The sequence below is a fragment of the Gobius niger genome (assembly GCF_951799975.1).
Source record: "Gobius niger genome assembly, chromosome: 17".
Lineage (NCBI taxonomy): Eukaryota > Metazoa > Chordata > Actinopteri > Gobiiformes > Gobiidae > Gobius > Gobius niger.
In genome coordinates this window covers 7,125,209-7,142,762 of record NC_136868.1, presented here as the reverse complement: position 1 = coordinate 7,142,762, position 17,554 = coordinate 7,125,209, and the positions used below count along the sequence as shown (strand labels likewise).

The 17,554-nt window shown below is 41.8% G+C and overlaps 1 protein-coding gene across 1 annotated transcript in view; it reads right to left on the bottom strand.

Annotated features, from left to right (window-relative positions):
• Window positions 1-17,554, bottom strand: part of tgfbr3 (transforming growth factor, beta receptor III) — a 124,015-nt gene that overhangs the window by 80,616 nt on the left and 25,845 nt on the right. Inside the window, exon 2 of the mRNA XM_079575449.1 lies at window positions 6,634-6,821. Coding sequence (XP_079431575.1) covers window positions 6,634-6,821 — 188 coding nt within the window. The remainder of the gene's footprint in view (window positions 1-6,633; window positions 6,822-17,554) is intronic.

Genomic DNA, 17,554 nt, shown 5'->3' with positions numbered 1-17,554 from the left:
ATGTACAATATCCCTACCTCACATTACAGACCCTTTAACTGCTTAAATCATCAGTGACATCAGCTGGAGACAGGAAGTGACCAAGAGAAATAAAATTAAACTAAAACTAGCGATTATAAGTGTAAAACTACAACTATAAAATGTGGTCCTGTTGTGGCTTAAGGTGCAAGAACAAGAGGAATGACATTTGAGACGATAAAATAAGGTTTATCTGATATTCCCAAAAACCATAATGGTCATGTTTAAGACAGTTAAGGGAAAAAAAATCTAAACTTTCTCTAATTATTCAAAAACGACTTTAACAAACGCTGAATTATGAATGTAGTTTTCTACTAAATAAAGATACAAAGACATGGAGAAGAGGAAAGTGGTTCAACAGCCCATAAATACATTAAAAAACAGAGAATGCTAACATGATGCTTCATTTTAGCATGGTGCTAATGCTAACAACTAGCTAGCGCTACCTACGACTGCCGTTTTTTCACTTCTACTGAACAAACTGCTATGAGAAAATATACATATGGGCCCGATTTACACTTGACTTTATTTATGTGTGGCAGTGTTAATTTTGACATACAACATATTTTATTTTAGTCTTAGTCTTTTGACTAAAATGTAATGTAATTTTAGTCGAGATTTAGGCGAAAAAATCTTCTGAATTTTAGTCTAGTTTTAGTCGACTAAAATTAAGACTAATTTAGTCGACTTTGCATTGATATTATTCATTATAATCATATTTAATCTTGTTCCTCTGCTTCATGGAGCTGCTCCACATGAACAAAGCTCAGAGCTGATTCTTTGGCAGAGGATTTACATGATCTGAGGCTCATTCAGACGGTCAATAGAAGTCTCTCCTTTTCATTTTTATTTAGTCTTATTTTAGTCGACTAAAATATCTGGACATTTTAGTCATAGTTTTAGTCTCATGAAAAACTTTTAATTTAGTTTTAGTCCAATTTTAGTCGTCAAAAATATCACTTTGACTAAAATTAAGACTAAATATTTTAGTCAACGAAATTAACACTGATGTGTGGTAAATAAGTTCATATTCCACCAGAAAATGGCTAAAAAGTATTTCCCAAAAGATTCTATTTCCCCCCTCGGCGAAGCCACGCCCCCTTCTATGATGCGATGCCGTCTGTGGATATGAAAATACATAGGAATCTAGCTTCTCGCCTCCAGCTAAGCCCGGAATGTTTACAAACAATTGAAGGGTCTATAATAGCTGATTAGCTCATTTATTCGATTAATAAAAACAAGGAGTTTTCTAGTTTTTTTTACCCTTCACGGTCATTTAAATTCTAAAGCTTCTTCTCACACCATCACATTCACTTGACGCTGTGACATCCCATCGTGCAGCTCACAGCCCTTTCTGCAGAAGGAAACTCGCATTCACCGGAAATCAGAAGTCCCCATTTAGATTTTCAGTTGCAAGCGCGGATCATCAGATAAGAGCTTCCTGTGACTCTGCACAACTGCGGTGAGAAGAAACCGCAGTTTCGAGTCCTCCCGCTCGAGGACTCGAGCGGGAATAAAGCAAACTCCAGGTACAATGTTTTTGAAGAGGGAACCGCGATAACAAAGGCAGTCAAGAAGGTGATTTGTATACGTCCCCTTTAGGAGGAACAATTCATCTTTACTCGATGCCAACTCCGTCTCACTGTGGAATCCCCTCAGGGAAGTTTGCAAAAGCACCTAATTAGCATTTCTTTCAGGGAATTTATTGTGTCTGGCTCATATGTCTCGATAACTTCAAGTTCATATATCAAACATCCAAACAGTTTGCTGCACATACTTTTACTGAGAAACGACAACTGAAAGAAAATACCTGTGTGAGTGAATGACGGTGAAAACATTGATTTTATAGCCCTGTTAGCTAACGTATTTTTCTGGGTCAGTCTCCTGCAGCAGAGCCTCAGGAGACAAAAGGAAAAGGGCTTTGACAGACAGCTTCCTGAGGCGTGCGCAGCTTTCACTTCACCTACTTTATGATCTTCAGCGTTTAGTGCTTTTTCAGCTAAATGTGTGTAATTATTAAAAAGGCTGTTTGGCACATGAAACACCACATGTTGCTTTTAAATCAATTTAATTCTATTTTGACATATGTTTGCACTGTTTTTTAGGCCTCTTTACTTAAAGGAATAGGCCACCCTTTTCTACATACTGAGATATGTTCTTACCTTAGCTTTGACGAGTTCTTTAGGACCTGTCTGATCTTCACCCGTGCCTTCAGTCACGTAAACACAGCGCAGACGGCGTTAGCATTTAGCCTCTCCCTCTCTCCTCTATAGCTCCAAAACAGGTCAAGATAGAAGCTACCAAGCTCTTCCACGTTTTCCCTATTTAAATATGGTTACGTGTTCCACTACAAAGTATAATTACACAAAATTAAACGATGTGGATTTTCTAAGCGGATAAAAGGGGGAACTATATTGTAAGGAGTAGTTCGAAATCCGCGCAGTAATCTTCACTTTACTTTACTGTGCGGAAAGTAGGTCAGGTCGGTGTCTGAAGCGCCAGCAGATTGAGTCACTACATCGGCTAAAAGTTCGCTGAAATCCGGGAATAATGTGTTTCTGCGATAAAGACCAAACTCAGAGACAGTGGAATATTTGTGGATAAATACGAGTCAGATGCGCATTATTTCACATTTTACATGAATGGCTTGGACTATCCGAGAGGAAGCTGTTGGTCATTTAACAGCTCCAGCTAAAGGTTAGCAGCTAACGTTAGCATCTTTTCACCGTACCCGTTTATATTTGGGTCATTGATTCTTGAGAAATACGCAACACACGACTGAAACAGCTGATTTCATTCAATCGTGTTGTTCAGTTCAAAGACCTGTCGCTGTCAGGCTCTTCTCCAACTCTCGCAATGCATTGTGGTCTATATTGACCCGTTTAGTGACCATCGATGCTCACTACTTTTCGAGATGCATTGTGGGAAATTTTGAGTGGACTACTTTTTTCTCTCTGGACATTCGGACACCCCTACAAAATGGCGTGACCACTATATAGTGCACTATATAGGGAATAGTGTGGACATTCGGATACAGCCTTAGTGTGTATTGGTGATTCCTACCCGGTGGCAGCGAAGTTGCAAGTGTGGTTTTCTGGCCAGAGACACCAGGGGGAGATGAAAGACCCCAAAATCATCCATTAACACTTGTATTACCCCCAGAGGGACTACGGAAAGGATTTATTAAGGTTAACAAGTTACTTAGTATTGCTTTAACAGTCCTTTCTAAGCTTTACAGTTAGTTTCTGTGGCATCATAGTTTCTTCAATAATATTGTTACTGGCTCAATATATCGAACTTTAGATGTTGTTATCATGGCTGGTCTAATCCTGAACCAAAAAAAGTACCCAGCGCTGCATTCTTGCTGAAAAAGCCTAAACGAGCAACTCAAAACAAACTCCTGGATACTGCATGTAATATACTCTGGATTACAACAAATGCTCTCTCCAATACACCACCTCGAGCCGCATTAATCCTTCCTTTATCGAAACATTACACAACACCAGCTAACCCTTTATCCTCTGCAACTTTCCAAACTAAGCAAACAACCCTGAGCTCAAAGTTACTTGATGTTAAACTTTATTAAAAACGACATCCACTCCGCGATAATCAGGCGATGTTGTACAGCGCGTCCATAGAAACCCCCTTTATTTACACGCTGACGAAGCATGTATCACCGTCGTCTCGCTGTTCTCCCTGCAGCATCAGCGCGGAGCAGGGACGGCAGGTCTGTGCACGCTGCTGCAGCGCCTTTCACACTGCAGTGACTGGGGGGGACGGGGGTGAGAAAAAAAAAGAAAATCCCCACACAGCGATTTTTGGGGCCGTGAATCATGAGAAAAGTATTGGGAAAGTGGTGAGAAGGGCAGGGTAGTGCGAGGGATGAGGGAGTGGCGCGGGATGACAGCTCGCAAATCAATATCGGCGCTGACTCAGGCTGCCGTTATCCAGAGATGCGGAGATATGAGTGAAAGGAGCAATCGCATTACAACACGATCTTCTAACTGTAAAGGGTGTCAGAAATCCTCAGCTTCTACACTGAACTTTTAACCTTGAAATGGACTTGGAGTGATAATAACAATGTGTTTTTATTTAATCTAAGTATGTGATTTTACAAGAGCTTGAATCTTATTGGTATGAATGTAAAAAATAGTGAGAACATATACACAAACTCAGCCATGCTCCTGATTGGTACATCACAGTTTTGTTGTATTAGGTGGCATGGAGGCAGGGGCTTTTTAGAGCCCTCAACATGATGTATGTCTGTCTGTCTGTCAGATTTCACTCTCTCTCTACAATGAAAATATAAATTAATGATGTTTTACTTCAGAACATGCAGAAGTAACTTCTTAAACATAGTAGTAGTTTAAAAAAAAGACACTTTTGTACGGGGGTCCTCCCACAGATATTTCTTCATTTTAATGGTGCAATTTGGTGCATTCTCATGGATTTTTGCAGACCAATAGGTGCATATTATTTCCAAGTGTCAACTCAAGGAAAATAGCTCAGACCTTGTTTAGTCCTGGTTTATTCTCGGGTATAAAGTCATCTGATTAAGCCTTACATTTGAGGGAGTCTGCAAAGAGAGAGGGAACTCTCTCCTTTTCTCCTTATGCCCAGGTGCCCTTCAGCCTGCTGGGCCCCTGGGCTTAGCCCCTGTAAGCCCCTGCATAAATCAGGCCCTGCATGGAGGTGGCTGGATGGTCAACTCCTTGCGAAGTTATCACAGGTTCCCAGTCAATGTGGACCTTTCTGCTTAGAGTTCTAGATGCACATAAGCGTCACCGGACTGTGGATCTTCAGGAGGCGCTGCTCTTCCTGTCCCGGTTATATGAGTTTGTAGCAGTGTCTTGTCCAAAAAATAAGTAGAACAAGATTCCATGGCAGGTGGTGAGTTACTACTGGACAGTCACAGCAAATCAGTCAGGAGCAAAGAATTCACCAGAGGGAACTTCCTGCTCATCATGATGTGTTTGTCTTGAAGCTAACGGCGAACACTAAACAAAAATTAAAACAGCACCAAGATTTTGATCAAAAAAATAAATGGCTTGTCTTTAATATAAATACTTTTTAGTTTTGATACTAGCCTTTAGCTCCAAGATGAAAAAAAAGTCCTATAAACAGAGGTTTCCTGCAGTCAAGAATTTACATCCAACGTACTGTTGTTAACACATAGTCAGTGACTTCCCATCAGCATCTCACCATCCGTGATGTTTGTCTTGAACTATTCGTTGACATGGCTAATCCTTATTGGGAAAATGGCGAGAGAGGAAGGAGCGCGGCCTCCGGAGATCGCACTCAGAAGTCACTAGTCATGAGTCACTCGCGGACATAGAGCCCATTCCTCCAGGTCTAGGGCTGGTTTCTCGACCACCCCCCAAAATACATGCACAAAGAGTCCTCCAGCTAGACTGTTCCGAAGCACATCTTTTCAGCTACATTTTATATTTCATTAAAAGCTTTGAGACATAATGAAGCACTTCCACCTGTAGGTTTAGGCCTGTCACAATAATTACTATCGATTTACTGTGCAAAATATGACAAATATTTATCGTCAGCATACTGTATATGTTTGTATTTTATCCTATTTTCATGCTATTTGTGTGTTTTTTTTAATTGTCTATACAACTTAGAACAAGAAATCACTGTGATTTTCATTTCTTTTAGTTTGCTAAAATCTTTATTTATCACAATATTCCTGCCTCAATATATCAAACTTTAAATGTTAGATGACTGGCCTAGTTTTGATAAAACAATATGCATGTTATGAAGATCATCACTTCAAATAAGACTAAACTAAACAAGAACAAGGGCCCGACCGATATGGATTTCTGGGGTCCGATACCAATATGAAGGGGGTTGGCGTAGCGATAGCCGCTATATTAGCTGATATTTTAAGCAATTTAATTTGATGTTTGTTTGTTTTTTTTATCTTTCAAATAGCCTATAGTTAAACATGTATTATTATATCAGAGGTTTAAATATATCTAACAGAGGTCGATCTATGTGGGTTTGTCTTAGGCCGATGCTGATTTTTGGGGGATTTTGATTGGCCGACACCGATATGCACCATTGATCTTTTTGGCTAATATTTTTAAGAATGTCTGGTCTATAATCCTGTATATGAAGCTTCTAAATGTGTCAGTGTTGAACTGTGACAGCAGGGGGCGCTGTATAATCATGGTTAGTAGGTACTTCAGAGGGAGCTTGTTTGAAAGACAAAAATCAGTAGATTCCAAAACAAAAAAGTCTCTATCTCTTATGGTTCTGTTTCTGAATATCGGCCCGATATATCGGTCGGGCCCTAACTCGAACCCCATCATGAATGTAAGTAGCTTCTTTTTTACAAGCTTCCACCATGTTTTCACAATGTTCCTGGTGAAACACTTTGTAAAGCGACATACCACTGAGATGTGTGAGTAATAGTAGAGACCGCACAGTAGCACCGAGGGACCCGTCTCTGAGCCCGGAGTCATTTTGCACGGACAGATGTGTGTATTTAGACATTTTATTGATCCCATGCACTTCTATGACAACCTCATGCTCCATTTTGAGTCACCGAAACCAAATCCCTTCCCCAAACAGCGGCGCGGATGAAATGAAGCAGTGACTGACCAGTGGAGGTGTCCCGCCGGTTCCCTCGGGGGCGTGTCCTCTCAGGTTGACCACGTGCACCTCCTGTGGAAGGCTGCTGGTGCCTCGGCTCGCGCACCCCGCCAGCGCCGTGAAGCTCTTGGACTGGGCCTGCACCGGGTGTCCCAGCCCCACCGGGAGCAGCTCACACGGGCTGCGGGACACGGGGCCTGGAAGGAAAACAAGGGGGATGTTTTAGACTTGACATTTAGCGCGTAAACAAACGGTAACACTTGAATGGAGCATAGAATCCAAAACATATTCAAAGGTCTAAGGCTGTTTAAGTCAGTAATAGGCACAAAACCTGACAAATACAGATGAATTGCACAGAAAACAGATGAGCGAATAAGGTCGGGCACTTATACTGTTGTTGAAAGAGCTGCTATGATGTGGTCACTCAACACTTTCAGCCTGAGTAATTTGATTTGGTCGGATCTGATTTAATCTTTTGGATGTTTGTATTAGATTACTGTGGACTGTTAGATTGTAAAATCAGATTCCTGAGTCATGGGTTGTGTTTTCAGGGTCAATTTTCAACTCCTGCCCTCGGTTGGGCTGTTTTTGGATAATCCTCAAAACCATTTTTACAGAATAAATAAAGTTTCAAAGACGTGTAGTTTTCCTTGTAAACCCACCCGCCTTACTTTGACGAAACAATATTTTATTTACATTTTGTGTAATTCAAGAGAATGGAGTAATCCGGTAGAGATCAGGATTGTGTCGTCATTAGGGCTGATTACTGGTGTTTGGGAAGGTAGACCTTTTGCCCTGAGAGAGCACTGAGGAACGTTATTTGGTTGCCCCAGCTCAAATAAATTATAAAAACTAATGGTTTTGCACGAATGGTTTTAATCTTAGAACATTATCATTCTGTTTCATTATTCTACATAATAGATAGCAAAACGCCTCCCTTTTTTAAAGCAGTGCTAACTCTTTCCCCTAGAGGCCACAAGCTGCAGGTGTCGTAGCAATTTGCGATTTTTTAACTTATTAATTGAGTAGAGTAAATACTACGCTGACAGAAAAGGCAAAGGGAGAGAGTGATTTTGTAAATTCAATTACACAATGGAAATATTTTTGTTTTCACTCAAACTTGGCTGTAAATTCGGTTTAAAGTGGCGCTAGCCCGCAGTTAGCTTTGCCCGTTAGCCTGTTAGCTTCTTCTCTGTGATTCTATTTGTGTGTATTGGTTGCTCTGGTCCGGTGGCAGTCAAGTTGCAATTGTGGTTTTCTGGGCAGAGACACCAGGGGAGATGAAAGACCCTCCAATCATCCCATTAACACTTGTATTACCCCCAGAGGGACTACGGAAAGGATTTATTAAGGTAAACAAGTTACTTAGTATCTCTTTAAGTATCCGTATCATAAACCAAGTACAGTTAAAGCAGATGTATGAAAAAAAACAAAAAAAAACAACCCCTAGTCAACATGAATGTTCTAAAATTCAGAAAGTTAAAGTTCACACTAAATCACTTTCATACAATAATCTGTTCTGTGGTGCTGTGTAAACAAGCAGCAGCTTCCCTCTCCCTTAGCGCAGCAGCGTTTTTGCATTTTACTGGGAACATAATTTGCAGGTTCTGAGTTCCACATTGTTCTGCAGGATGTTTTTGTGCATCTTTTCTGTCTTTTTGTGAAGGATTCAGCTGTTAGAGGATAACATTAAATTACTATTTATCATACTGGGTCAGGCTGTACAGTCGTGCTATCTCTGACGTAGCCTTGACTGTGGTGCTCAGACACTCAGCCACTGAATGTTTGCTTGCGTATCAGTATGACGCCTTTGAGAGGGTTTTTATCTCCTTTCTGTGGAAGCAGAGACAGACTTGAATGGGAGGACGAGCGCAATGTCTCGAGTTTATGTCTCCGGGTACCGCACCGACGGTAAATAAACTTCTTCTATGTAAGACAGTCAGAGTGCTGCCTTTTTCATCTATCCTCTCGAACACCATTGTTAAAGGGACTATACAGAGTTTAAAAATGTTAAAATTATGTATTCCTAATGTGTAGAATGAGCTCAGACCTGTTCACCACAACTGCTTTTAAAATCCTGCACTGTCACTCAAAAAGGTGTTCATTCGGGTCCAAAGCGCTGTCATGCACAAGCTTAATATAGAAGGTGCAGTTACACATAAGACCTGAGGTGGCAGTAGTGAGTATAAAATGACAAATTTGCATCTAGCCCCTTTAAGTCTCTAACAACAGCTTTTTAAAAGTAAACAAAGAGCTAACGCTAGCTAAATACAAATCCACACCACAACACTGTGGAGGTACCAAGAGCCCCCCACAGGTGCAGCACAGTGGAGGCGTCACAAGAGGCAAGCAGGAGCGGCGATAGTGGAGGGAGCTGCACAGGAGGAAGAGGAAGGAGGAGCTGACCAGTGCAGGACGCCATGCTCTGAAACAAGGACAAACCCAGGAGGCGGTGCACCGTTTCAGAAGAGACTGAAGGCAGCCAGCCAGGTTTCCTCCAGGCACTCCAGTTTCCCCTTCCTCCACAAACAAAATGGCGGCGCACAGAATCACAGCGGCTCAGGACTAGCCCAACGTCTGATCTACACAATTTCGTTGTACAATTGTGCAATAAAGCACTTATTTATATGATAACTGAACCACAGTTTAAGTATTTACACACCTCTTTGTATATTGTTTTGGCCAGTGTCACTCAATGGGAAATTATAGTTGTAACCAAAATGGTGGATAACGTTTTAAACATTCAATCCTCAACTCGATGTCTCCCTGTTGCTGTCGTCAGTCACTGTTGTGGTAAACCATATTTGTATCTACCTAAACACGTTATGGAGTGTTGTATATGTCTTACAACACACAAGCTAACCACAAATGTATCATCCACCTTTATTTTGTTCATAAAACTCCACTGCAGCTTACCAGAATACGACGATCTCATAAAGTGTGCATAAATCACACTGTGCATGTTTGACAAAGCAACCAAACAGTGCCTCTCGTAAGTCATCCGTATTATGATGGATTTTTCTACGGCCAGTATTTTCCTCCACGTTTGACCCTGTTGCTCCCCTGTGCCAGCCGAAGTGCTGCTCGCGTTTCAAACAGATCGCCCTAAACACGCACGGAGACGCCAGCAGCAATCAGACGGAGCATTTGGAAATAATTAAAGCCTCGGTGAAAGACAGTTCGATAACAACATTAGGGTCCCGCCAAACTGAGCGTCCTGCAGCTGAGGGGTACAGAGAAGGGGGGAAAGAAAGTAATACGCTTTGTAACACTCACAGCTATTGTTTTCGCTTGTTCATTTTGTTCAACGAAGCTGAGGTGGATCTGCATAAAGCCAGGGATTGTGTGTGGCAAAACTCATCTCTCAGTTATGAAGGAAAGAGTGAAGTTGTGCCAGAGGTGTATCATGATGATTATAGAGATTAGCTACAAAAGAATAAAAAACACTCTCCTTGTTCGTGTTTGGGGTGGTTTTGAAAATGGGTATTGATGAGCATAATATTTCATCTAAAGAAGGTGGAATTAGAGAAAAAAAGCAGATATTTCCGGGACCGAAAATGATAAGAGACTTCCCGCTTTAAAAACGAGTCCTCCCACAACTCCCGAGGCCTCAGGGGAGGTGAGAAACATCGCAGTGGTTAGCTTCAAGTTTTTTTCAACACAAGTTTCATTAAACCTCCGTCAATATGGACTAGTTAGTTTTAACCTCCACTATTGTATTTTTGATCGCCGCGCAAAATGCTGCGGCTAGAAACAATATGCTAATGGCAGCTAATCAAAGCTGGGACAGAAACTATGATTGGCTCACAGTAATAAAAGAAAATCGTCTGGAGCGGCCAAGTGTTTGTTTTTACAGGATATTGGCCAGAAATATCGGCCAAAAATATTGGCCAAAAACATCAGCCGAGCATATCGGCATTGGCCAATTAACATCCCAAAAATCGGCATCACCCTTAGAAAAACTCATATCGGTCGGCCTCTAGATTCAATTTCAGTGCAGAGCTGGTGTTTTTCCTCAGGACACTCGTGTTATTCCACAATATGTATTTTGTGTCATAGATAGAACATGAAACTGTTCTCTGCATTTTCAATGCCCGTAATCCAGGGGTTTGGAAGTTGGTGTTGTGCAATGGCCGCCGGCTGCTCTGCTTTATGCCCAGAACTGTAGTGCCTCCATATCGCCGCTGGTCCCCCATTGAAAAGCATTGGACTTTAGACATGTTAAAAACAACTTTAAAGCCTGGTCCCAATTTTTTTGGAACTAGAGCTAGATATTCCTCCTGTGTTACGCTGGGTTGGTTACAATTAAGGGGACCGGGCTGGTTTTCGTAAAAAGAATTTTAGAAATCTCGTACTTAATGAGGATCGGACTGTTAGCATTGTAGTTGCGCGAGCTACACGTCACGCAAGGGCCGAGTCTACAGTGAAGATCCCGCCCTTATGTCCTTTATAGGAACAAGCTTCGTCAGAGCAGGGGCGGGAGAGTCTGTAAATCCGCCATGAATTCAGTCTATGGTGCTGTGGCGGCTGATTTATAAAGAAAAGACAGTGGCCCAAAGTAAAGCATCACTTTATCCAAAGTCCCAGTGTTGTACATCTTATGACCTAACACTCTCACAGACAGTGTTTTGGGTGTTTGATCTTTGCATAATAATATTTCTAAACAGGACCTGTGCTCAAGGCTCAAAGTGTGTTCATCACGGCGCCGTAGCATGTCGTCAGGTGAAAGATTAAAGTTTGTTTTCAATGTTATGGTATATATCATTCCTGCTAATGCCTGAAGACGGCCCTCCATTTGATCTAAATTCGTATATCCCCAAAGAATGTCTTCAAGTCGAGCTCAAACACATGATACAAGCCTTAATAACAGTTGGCTGCGTTGCCTCGTGTTACTTTTCATAGCGCATTAACATTGCTGGACTCTCATTTCGTCCAACAAGCGGACAGGAGATCTGCATAAAGCCCGGGATCGTGTACGGCAAATCTCATTTTGTGGGAAAAACACAGGAGGCTTTATTGTTTCCATATTTGTCTTTTGGGGATGGTCCGTCCGCACATGTCTCGACCTGGAGCTGGTGAAGTCACTCCGGGATGTTACAGCACGTCCAGGGAGCGCTCTTATAAAACATGGCAGGCTCCGATCAAAGCTCCAAGGCTAATGGCAAAAACCTGTGGCGCATCTGGCTTTTATTCCTCCATCCACAAACAGCCCCTTATAGTATCAATGCAGCGCTGTCCCATTTTAGAAGCATTCTGAGCTTATTTCATACAACAACGCTCCAATTAGACAGCTTTCGACACTCAATTCAGAAGGCTTTGATGCCATTTGTTCTTTAAGCAGAAATAGTCTGTGTTCACTATAACTGCTTCAGAGGAAAAATCATGACAAAAATTCAACTTCAAGAGGAGTTGACCGCAACGCATTTTCATTGTTGGTTTTAATTTGGAAAGTATGCGTTAAGGTTTTTGCCATACATTAATGATAAAAGTATAAAGGCTAAAGCATCTGGTTTGCATCCCTCGCCCACCACAAAACCACCACAAAAAGCCCCCTTGTATCGTACAGCAGAAGTAAACAAACTACAGTGTTTCCACCATAGGCAATGCTACATGACAACAGCTTTCTTTAGATCTGCAAACTTAGCTCCTGTTTTCTATTCATGATCCTTTGTCCCGCTCGTCCAGAGGGCACCTGCTTCTCTCTCTACGCTTTCACTATGTTTGATCCAGAGCAGCACTCTCCGCCATGTTTTTTCAGTGCCAGTGAAAGTAACGCCTGGATCTGTTTTTTGTTTAGCCTGAGTGCAGCACCGATGTATCTTTGTCAGAAGCACCACATAATAGAAGGGTCTCGCACTGCATAGCAGGAATACAGGATCAATGATATATTAATAATAATGCATCGGTTTTATATAGCGCTTTTCTGGACACTCAAAGACGCTTAAATGAGAATGTGTCTTGGTTGGGTAAAATAATTCCATGATTAGGGCAGGGTACTGTTAATTGATACCAGTAGGGTGATGAAAAGAAAAGGTTTAGGTACTACTGGTATCGAAAATCAGATTCAGATTCAGATTCAATCATAAATGCCTCCTCTGTGATTGGGGCCGATCAGGACTCTGTAGTGTCAATCTCGGAGAAGAGAACCCTGGAGAAGCTGCTCTCTGTGATGGACAACAGAGACCACCCCCTGCATGAGCTGGTGATGAAGCAGAGGAGCTCCTTCAGTGAGAGGCTGCTCTCGCTCTCCTGCTCAAAGGACAGGCTCAGGAGATCCTTCTTGCCCAGAGCGGGAGGGGAGGGATTAAATGGGAGTGAAATGTTTTTTTTTGTAGTACCTCTATATTTTTATACTTATAAATTATTATTATATTTATTCTCTCCATTGTTCTAGTTTTTTTTAAATCTGAGAGTTTGTATGTGTGACTTGATTGTGCAGCTGATGAACTGAATTTCCTTTGGGGTTAATAAAGTATATTGTATCGTATCTTAAAAAATAAATGCATCGAAAGCAGGTACCGAAAAAGATATTGGGCCCGATCTCGTGTCTCAAAATGCAGACGATAGCGTAACATTTTGTGCTTAGTAGGAACGCACTTTGTGATCTTGCCACTCCAGACTTAGCGCATTTAAGGGGGAAGTACTAGGGCGGAGACACAGCAGGTGGGCGGGAGTGGGAGGTGAACATGTGCATTTGTTTTGTTTCACGTTCACACCGAGCGTTTCTCTCTTATGAGTTATGAACATTGTTTAGCTCATGATGGGGTAATTAAAGGTCTCCCATCACAGCAGTCACCTCCTCTTGTGTCACCCTCTCACAAGTGGTGAAGGCGTAGAGCACATAGCTCACTCAGAAAATAATTCGTCAAGAGCTCCTGCGCCTCCATGCGCAAGCACAAGATCTGGTCCATTATATCTTTAAAGACCAAGTTTTACACCTGTTGAATCCAGGGACAGCAATCCTGGAACCGCCACCTTAACGTGGTGGAGGGGTTTGAGCACCCGAATGATCTTGGAGCTCTGTTGTCGGGGGTTTGTGCCCTGGTAGGGTCTCCCATGGCAAACAGGTCCTATGTGATGGGTCAGACAAAGAGCGGTTCAGAAGCCCCTTATGAGAGACCAACAGGCCCGGTTAGAGCCATGAGGCCGTCCTTCTGTGGACCCACCACCTGCAGGAGGAGCCATTGGGGGCTGGTGCAATGTGATTTAGTCAGCTCCAACAGCTGCCCCCACGACCCGGAAACGGAAAAGTGGAAGAAGATGGATGGATGGATGGATGGATGGATGGATGGATGGATGGATGGTTCTGTTTTATGGCTCCATACACAAATATTTTAGTATCAGTATCGTAAACCAAGTATCGCAGTCATGGTAGTGGGGCGACAGTGGCGCAGTTGTTAGAGCTATTTCACTAAATTTCAAAACAGAACGTTCTATTTAAACAAAGATGGGAAGCAAATTCAACATGCATTTTTGTTTAAGGCTGTGTTGCTAAAAAGGTCAGATGGTTTTGTAATATATTTATAGTTTTTTAGAATATGGATATTGAGTCACCTCATTTGCAATAACATAAAATTGCCAATATATTGTGCAGCCAATCTTTATATTTGCAAAGAAACGCTTATGGAGAAACAAAAGATCTTTTTTCAGTGGAGTCCAGGCCCAAGTGAGAACTTTATTGAACAGTTTTGTGAAAGGTGAAGCTGAGCAAACGCACAACCTAACACAGCTACACGGGGAGAACTTCAACTGTCACAGCTGGGAGTGGAAGCCGGTCCAGGTCTCTAAAACGTTGTTGCTACCTTTATAATGGAACCAAATATTGAAAACATGTGAGGTATCATTATCTGTCAAACGACGTGCAGGGAAAATCACTTTTTCCTCCTCACTGTTGCAAAATTACAAACAAAAAACAGGCGACGCACGAGCCAACTGCCAGAGCACTATTGGCTAACAATAAGACTGTTTAACAATGCATAATGGAGCTTCCACATGCTATCGGACCACTGGAGAGAGACTGCACAGCGTTTGAGTGTCATTTTGAATTCATTTTGCCATGAAACAGAAAACAAATAATAAACAATAAATGAGGCTTTGTTTCGCAATTTTCCATTTAACAGAGGGTTTCATTCAGATAAATAGAAAGTTAATCCTAATAGCCTTAGTGGAAATGCTGGTTACGATCACTCATATGGTGGCAACTTTATATGTAAAACTTTGTATGTAGAAATATACCATTGTTCCCCATGATATGACGAACAATGGTATATTTCAAATCCCATAGTACAGAGATATAGTCAGCTTTGAGCTCAAGGTCTTTTGAAAGTTCACTGATCCGCATTTGGGACAATGAACAAAGCCGTCATCAATCAAACAGAAGTCAAGGTCAAAAAACGAGGGGCGCTGATCCCATCACTGTGTGTTTTTCCCATCAGGCCGTGGGGTCTGAGGGGCTCCCGAGTTCAAGGTGACAGGAACATGTCTGCGAATGTTGGTCCTGTCGTCCCCTATACATTAGATAACACTCGCTTTTTAAGTTTTTCTCGGCAGATGCCATAGGGCCAGCTGTTCTCACGCAATTTAAACAAAATGAATATTGGATATGTACAGTTGCGCTCAAAAGTTCTCAAAGAATATAAAAGATGACACAAAAAGTCTTTTTTTTACTCGTAGTTGTGGTTGTGTGAAGCCATTTGTGGGGAAACAACTGAGGTTCTTTATTTATTTTTCTGATAAAACGGCCCATTCTTCTTAGCAAAAGGCCTCCAGTTCCTGCAAGTTCCTACTGTGAAATATGGATCTGGTTCGCTGATGCCACTGGCTCCAGCAGAATAAAGTGAAGGTCCCGTTAGTGCCATCTCAGTCTCCAGACCTCAATATCATTGGACGACTGTGGGGAGAGCTCAAACGTGCAGTTCATGCAAGACAGCCCAGGAACTTACAGGAACTGGAGGCTTTTTGCCAAAAAGAATGGGCCGCTTTACCATTAGAAAAAATAAAGAACCTCATCCACAACAACCCCCTCTTGGAACCGCCACCTTAACATGGTGGAGGGGTTTGAGCACCCGAATGAGGAGCTCTGTTGTCGGGGACTTTGTGCCATGTGATTCATGACCCAGCAACAGACAAGTGGAAGAAAATTGATGGTTTTTAAATAGTCAAAAATTCTGCCAGGGTAAACTTTTGAGCACAACTGTACATACCAAATAATATTACTTATATTATTTTCTTATATTTAAAGGGGCTAGATGCAAGTTAGCCATTTCATACTCACTACTGCCACCTCAGGCCATACGTGTAACTGTATCTTCTATATTAAGCTTGTGCATGACGGCACATCGGACCGAATTAACACCTTTTTGAGTGACAGTGCAGGATTTTAGAGGCAGTTGTGGTGAATAAGTCTGGGCTCATTCTGCACATTAGGACATTGTTGAAACATGTAGGGGGAGGAAAATACTTTTTAAACTAAACTCTAAACTCTGTATAGTCCCCGAGTTGGCAAGTTCAATCAATTAGCATTAATAATTTGGATGTCAAAAAATCTTTGTTATCTGCACACTGCATTGGGACTTTTCAGTTTTTTACCATTGCTTGTTTTTGCTAGTTTTTTTTACAAGAAATTCAAAGATTTTGGGGGGGCAAGAAATCACCCAGCTCTAATATTTCAGCCTCATATAAAAAATAGGTACATTTATGAACTTGCATGTATGTTTATGTGTTTAAAAATGTTTTAAAGGCAGGAAACTGTTCATTGAGTCACTGGGCCACCCATTCAATGATTTAGGCCCCATCTTACATTTTTGATATTGCTGAGTCAATGTTTCTGTTGATTATGTAAAATACTGCGAATAAGAGTCTCCACCAGTTTCCGCCTGGCACTGCCTCAAACCCCTTTCCTTGATTTGACAAACGCAACGTCAAAAGAAACTTACAACTTACGACTGATTTGAAACGCTTTGTTGAAACTCAACCCAGTGTACGATTCCTGGTCCTGCATGGACTGACAGGCTTTCAAACCATTTTCATTTCTTTTCCAAACAATTGGTCTCCTTCTGTGTGTAGTATTTCTCTAATTACATTACATCCAGCCTGGACGACGTGAGAGATTACCGCAGTGACAGACAGGCACCTTGACCCACTTCCCCCTCCCTCCCATTTCCACAAACCCCAAAGGTTTATTTCCACAACCTTCACTGCGGATTAGCTCATGCTCCGGACATGTACGACTTATGTTTTAAGCAATAGCGTCTCCTTCTTTCAGGCCGCTTCCTTATATCACACGGAGACAAGTAAAAACAGCTTCTTGTAATTGGGAGGGAGAACTCCTTACGTTGTATTTTTGACACAGCGCTGTCAGATTGCGATTACTTCATTTCGGTCACTCCTCATTGCATTGCGCACACATTTCTCTCGGCCTGTGTTTGTCTCGGTAGATTTAAAAGATGATATTTCCTTCAATAGTGGCGTTAACAGCCAAGGGAGTGTCGCTTTTTAAGTTATAGACAAAACCAAGTCTATCTTTTAGGCCTTTTTGTTAACAGTGGACCCCTTGTTTAGAGCTGGCCTGCCGTGCAAAGCTAATGGTAGTAAAATATACAGGGTTTTATTGCTCTGTTTGCCTTGCGTTTTTTTTTGCCAGATGATATATAGTCGTGCTCGTAAATCTATAACCGCTGTATGTAAATTGCGGAATATAATGTTTCGTTTTTTTCCCCCGTGAGTTATAGAACAAAAATATCAGATAATAACGTACAGAAATGGAGCCAGTTTTAGTGAAAAAAAAAAAGCTGAAATGTGCTACGTGTGATCCCAGTCACTGCTCGACTTGATTTGGGCGGCGTGTTGGTGAAATATAACACGGATATGATATGGAGCATGCGAATTAAATCCTCACTCGGAAGCTCAGACCCAACAGAATTCAGGCACA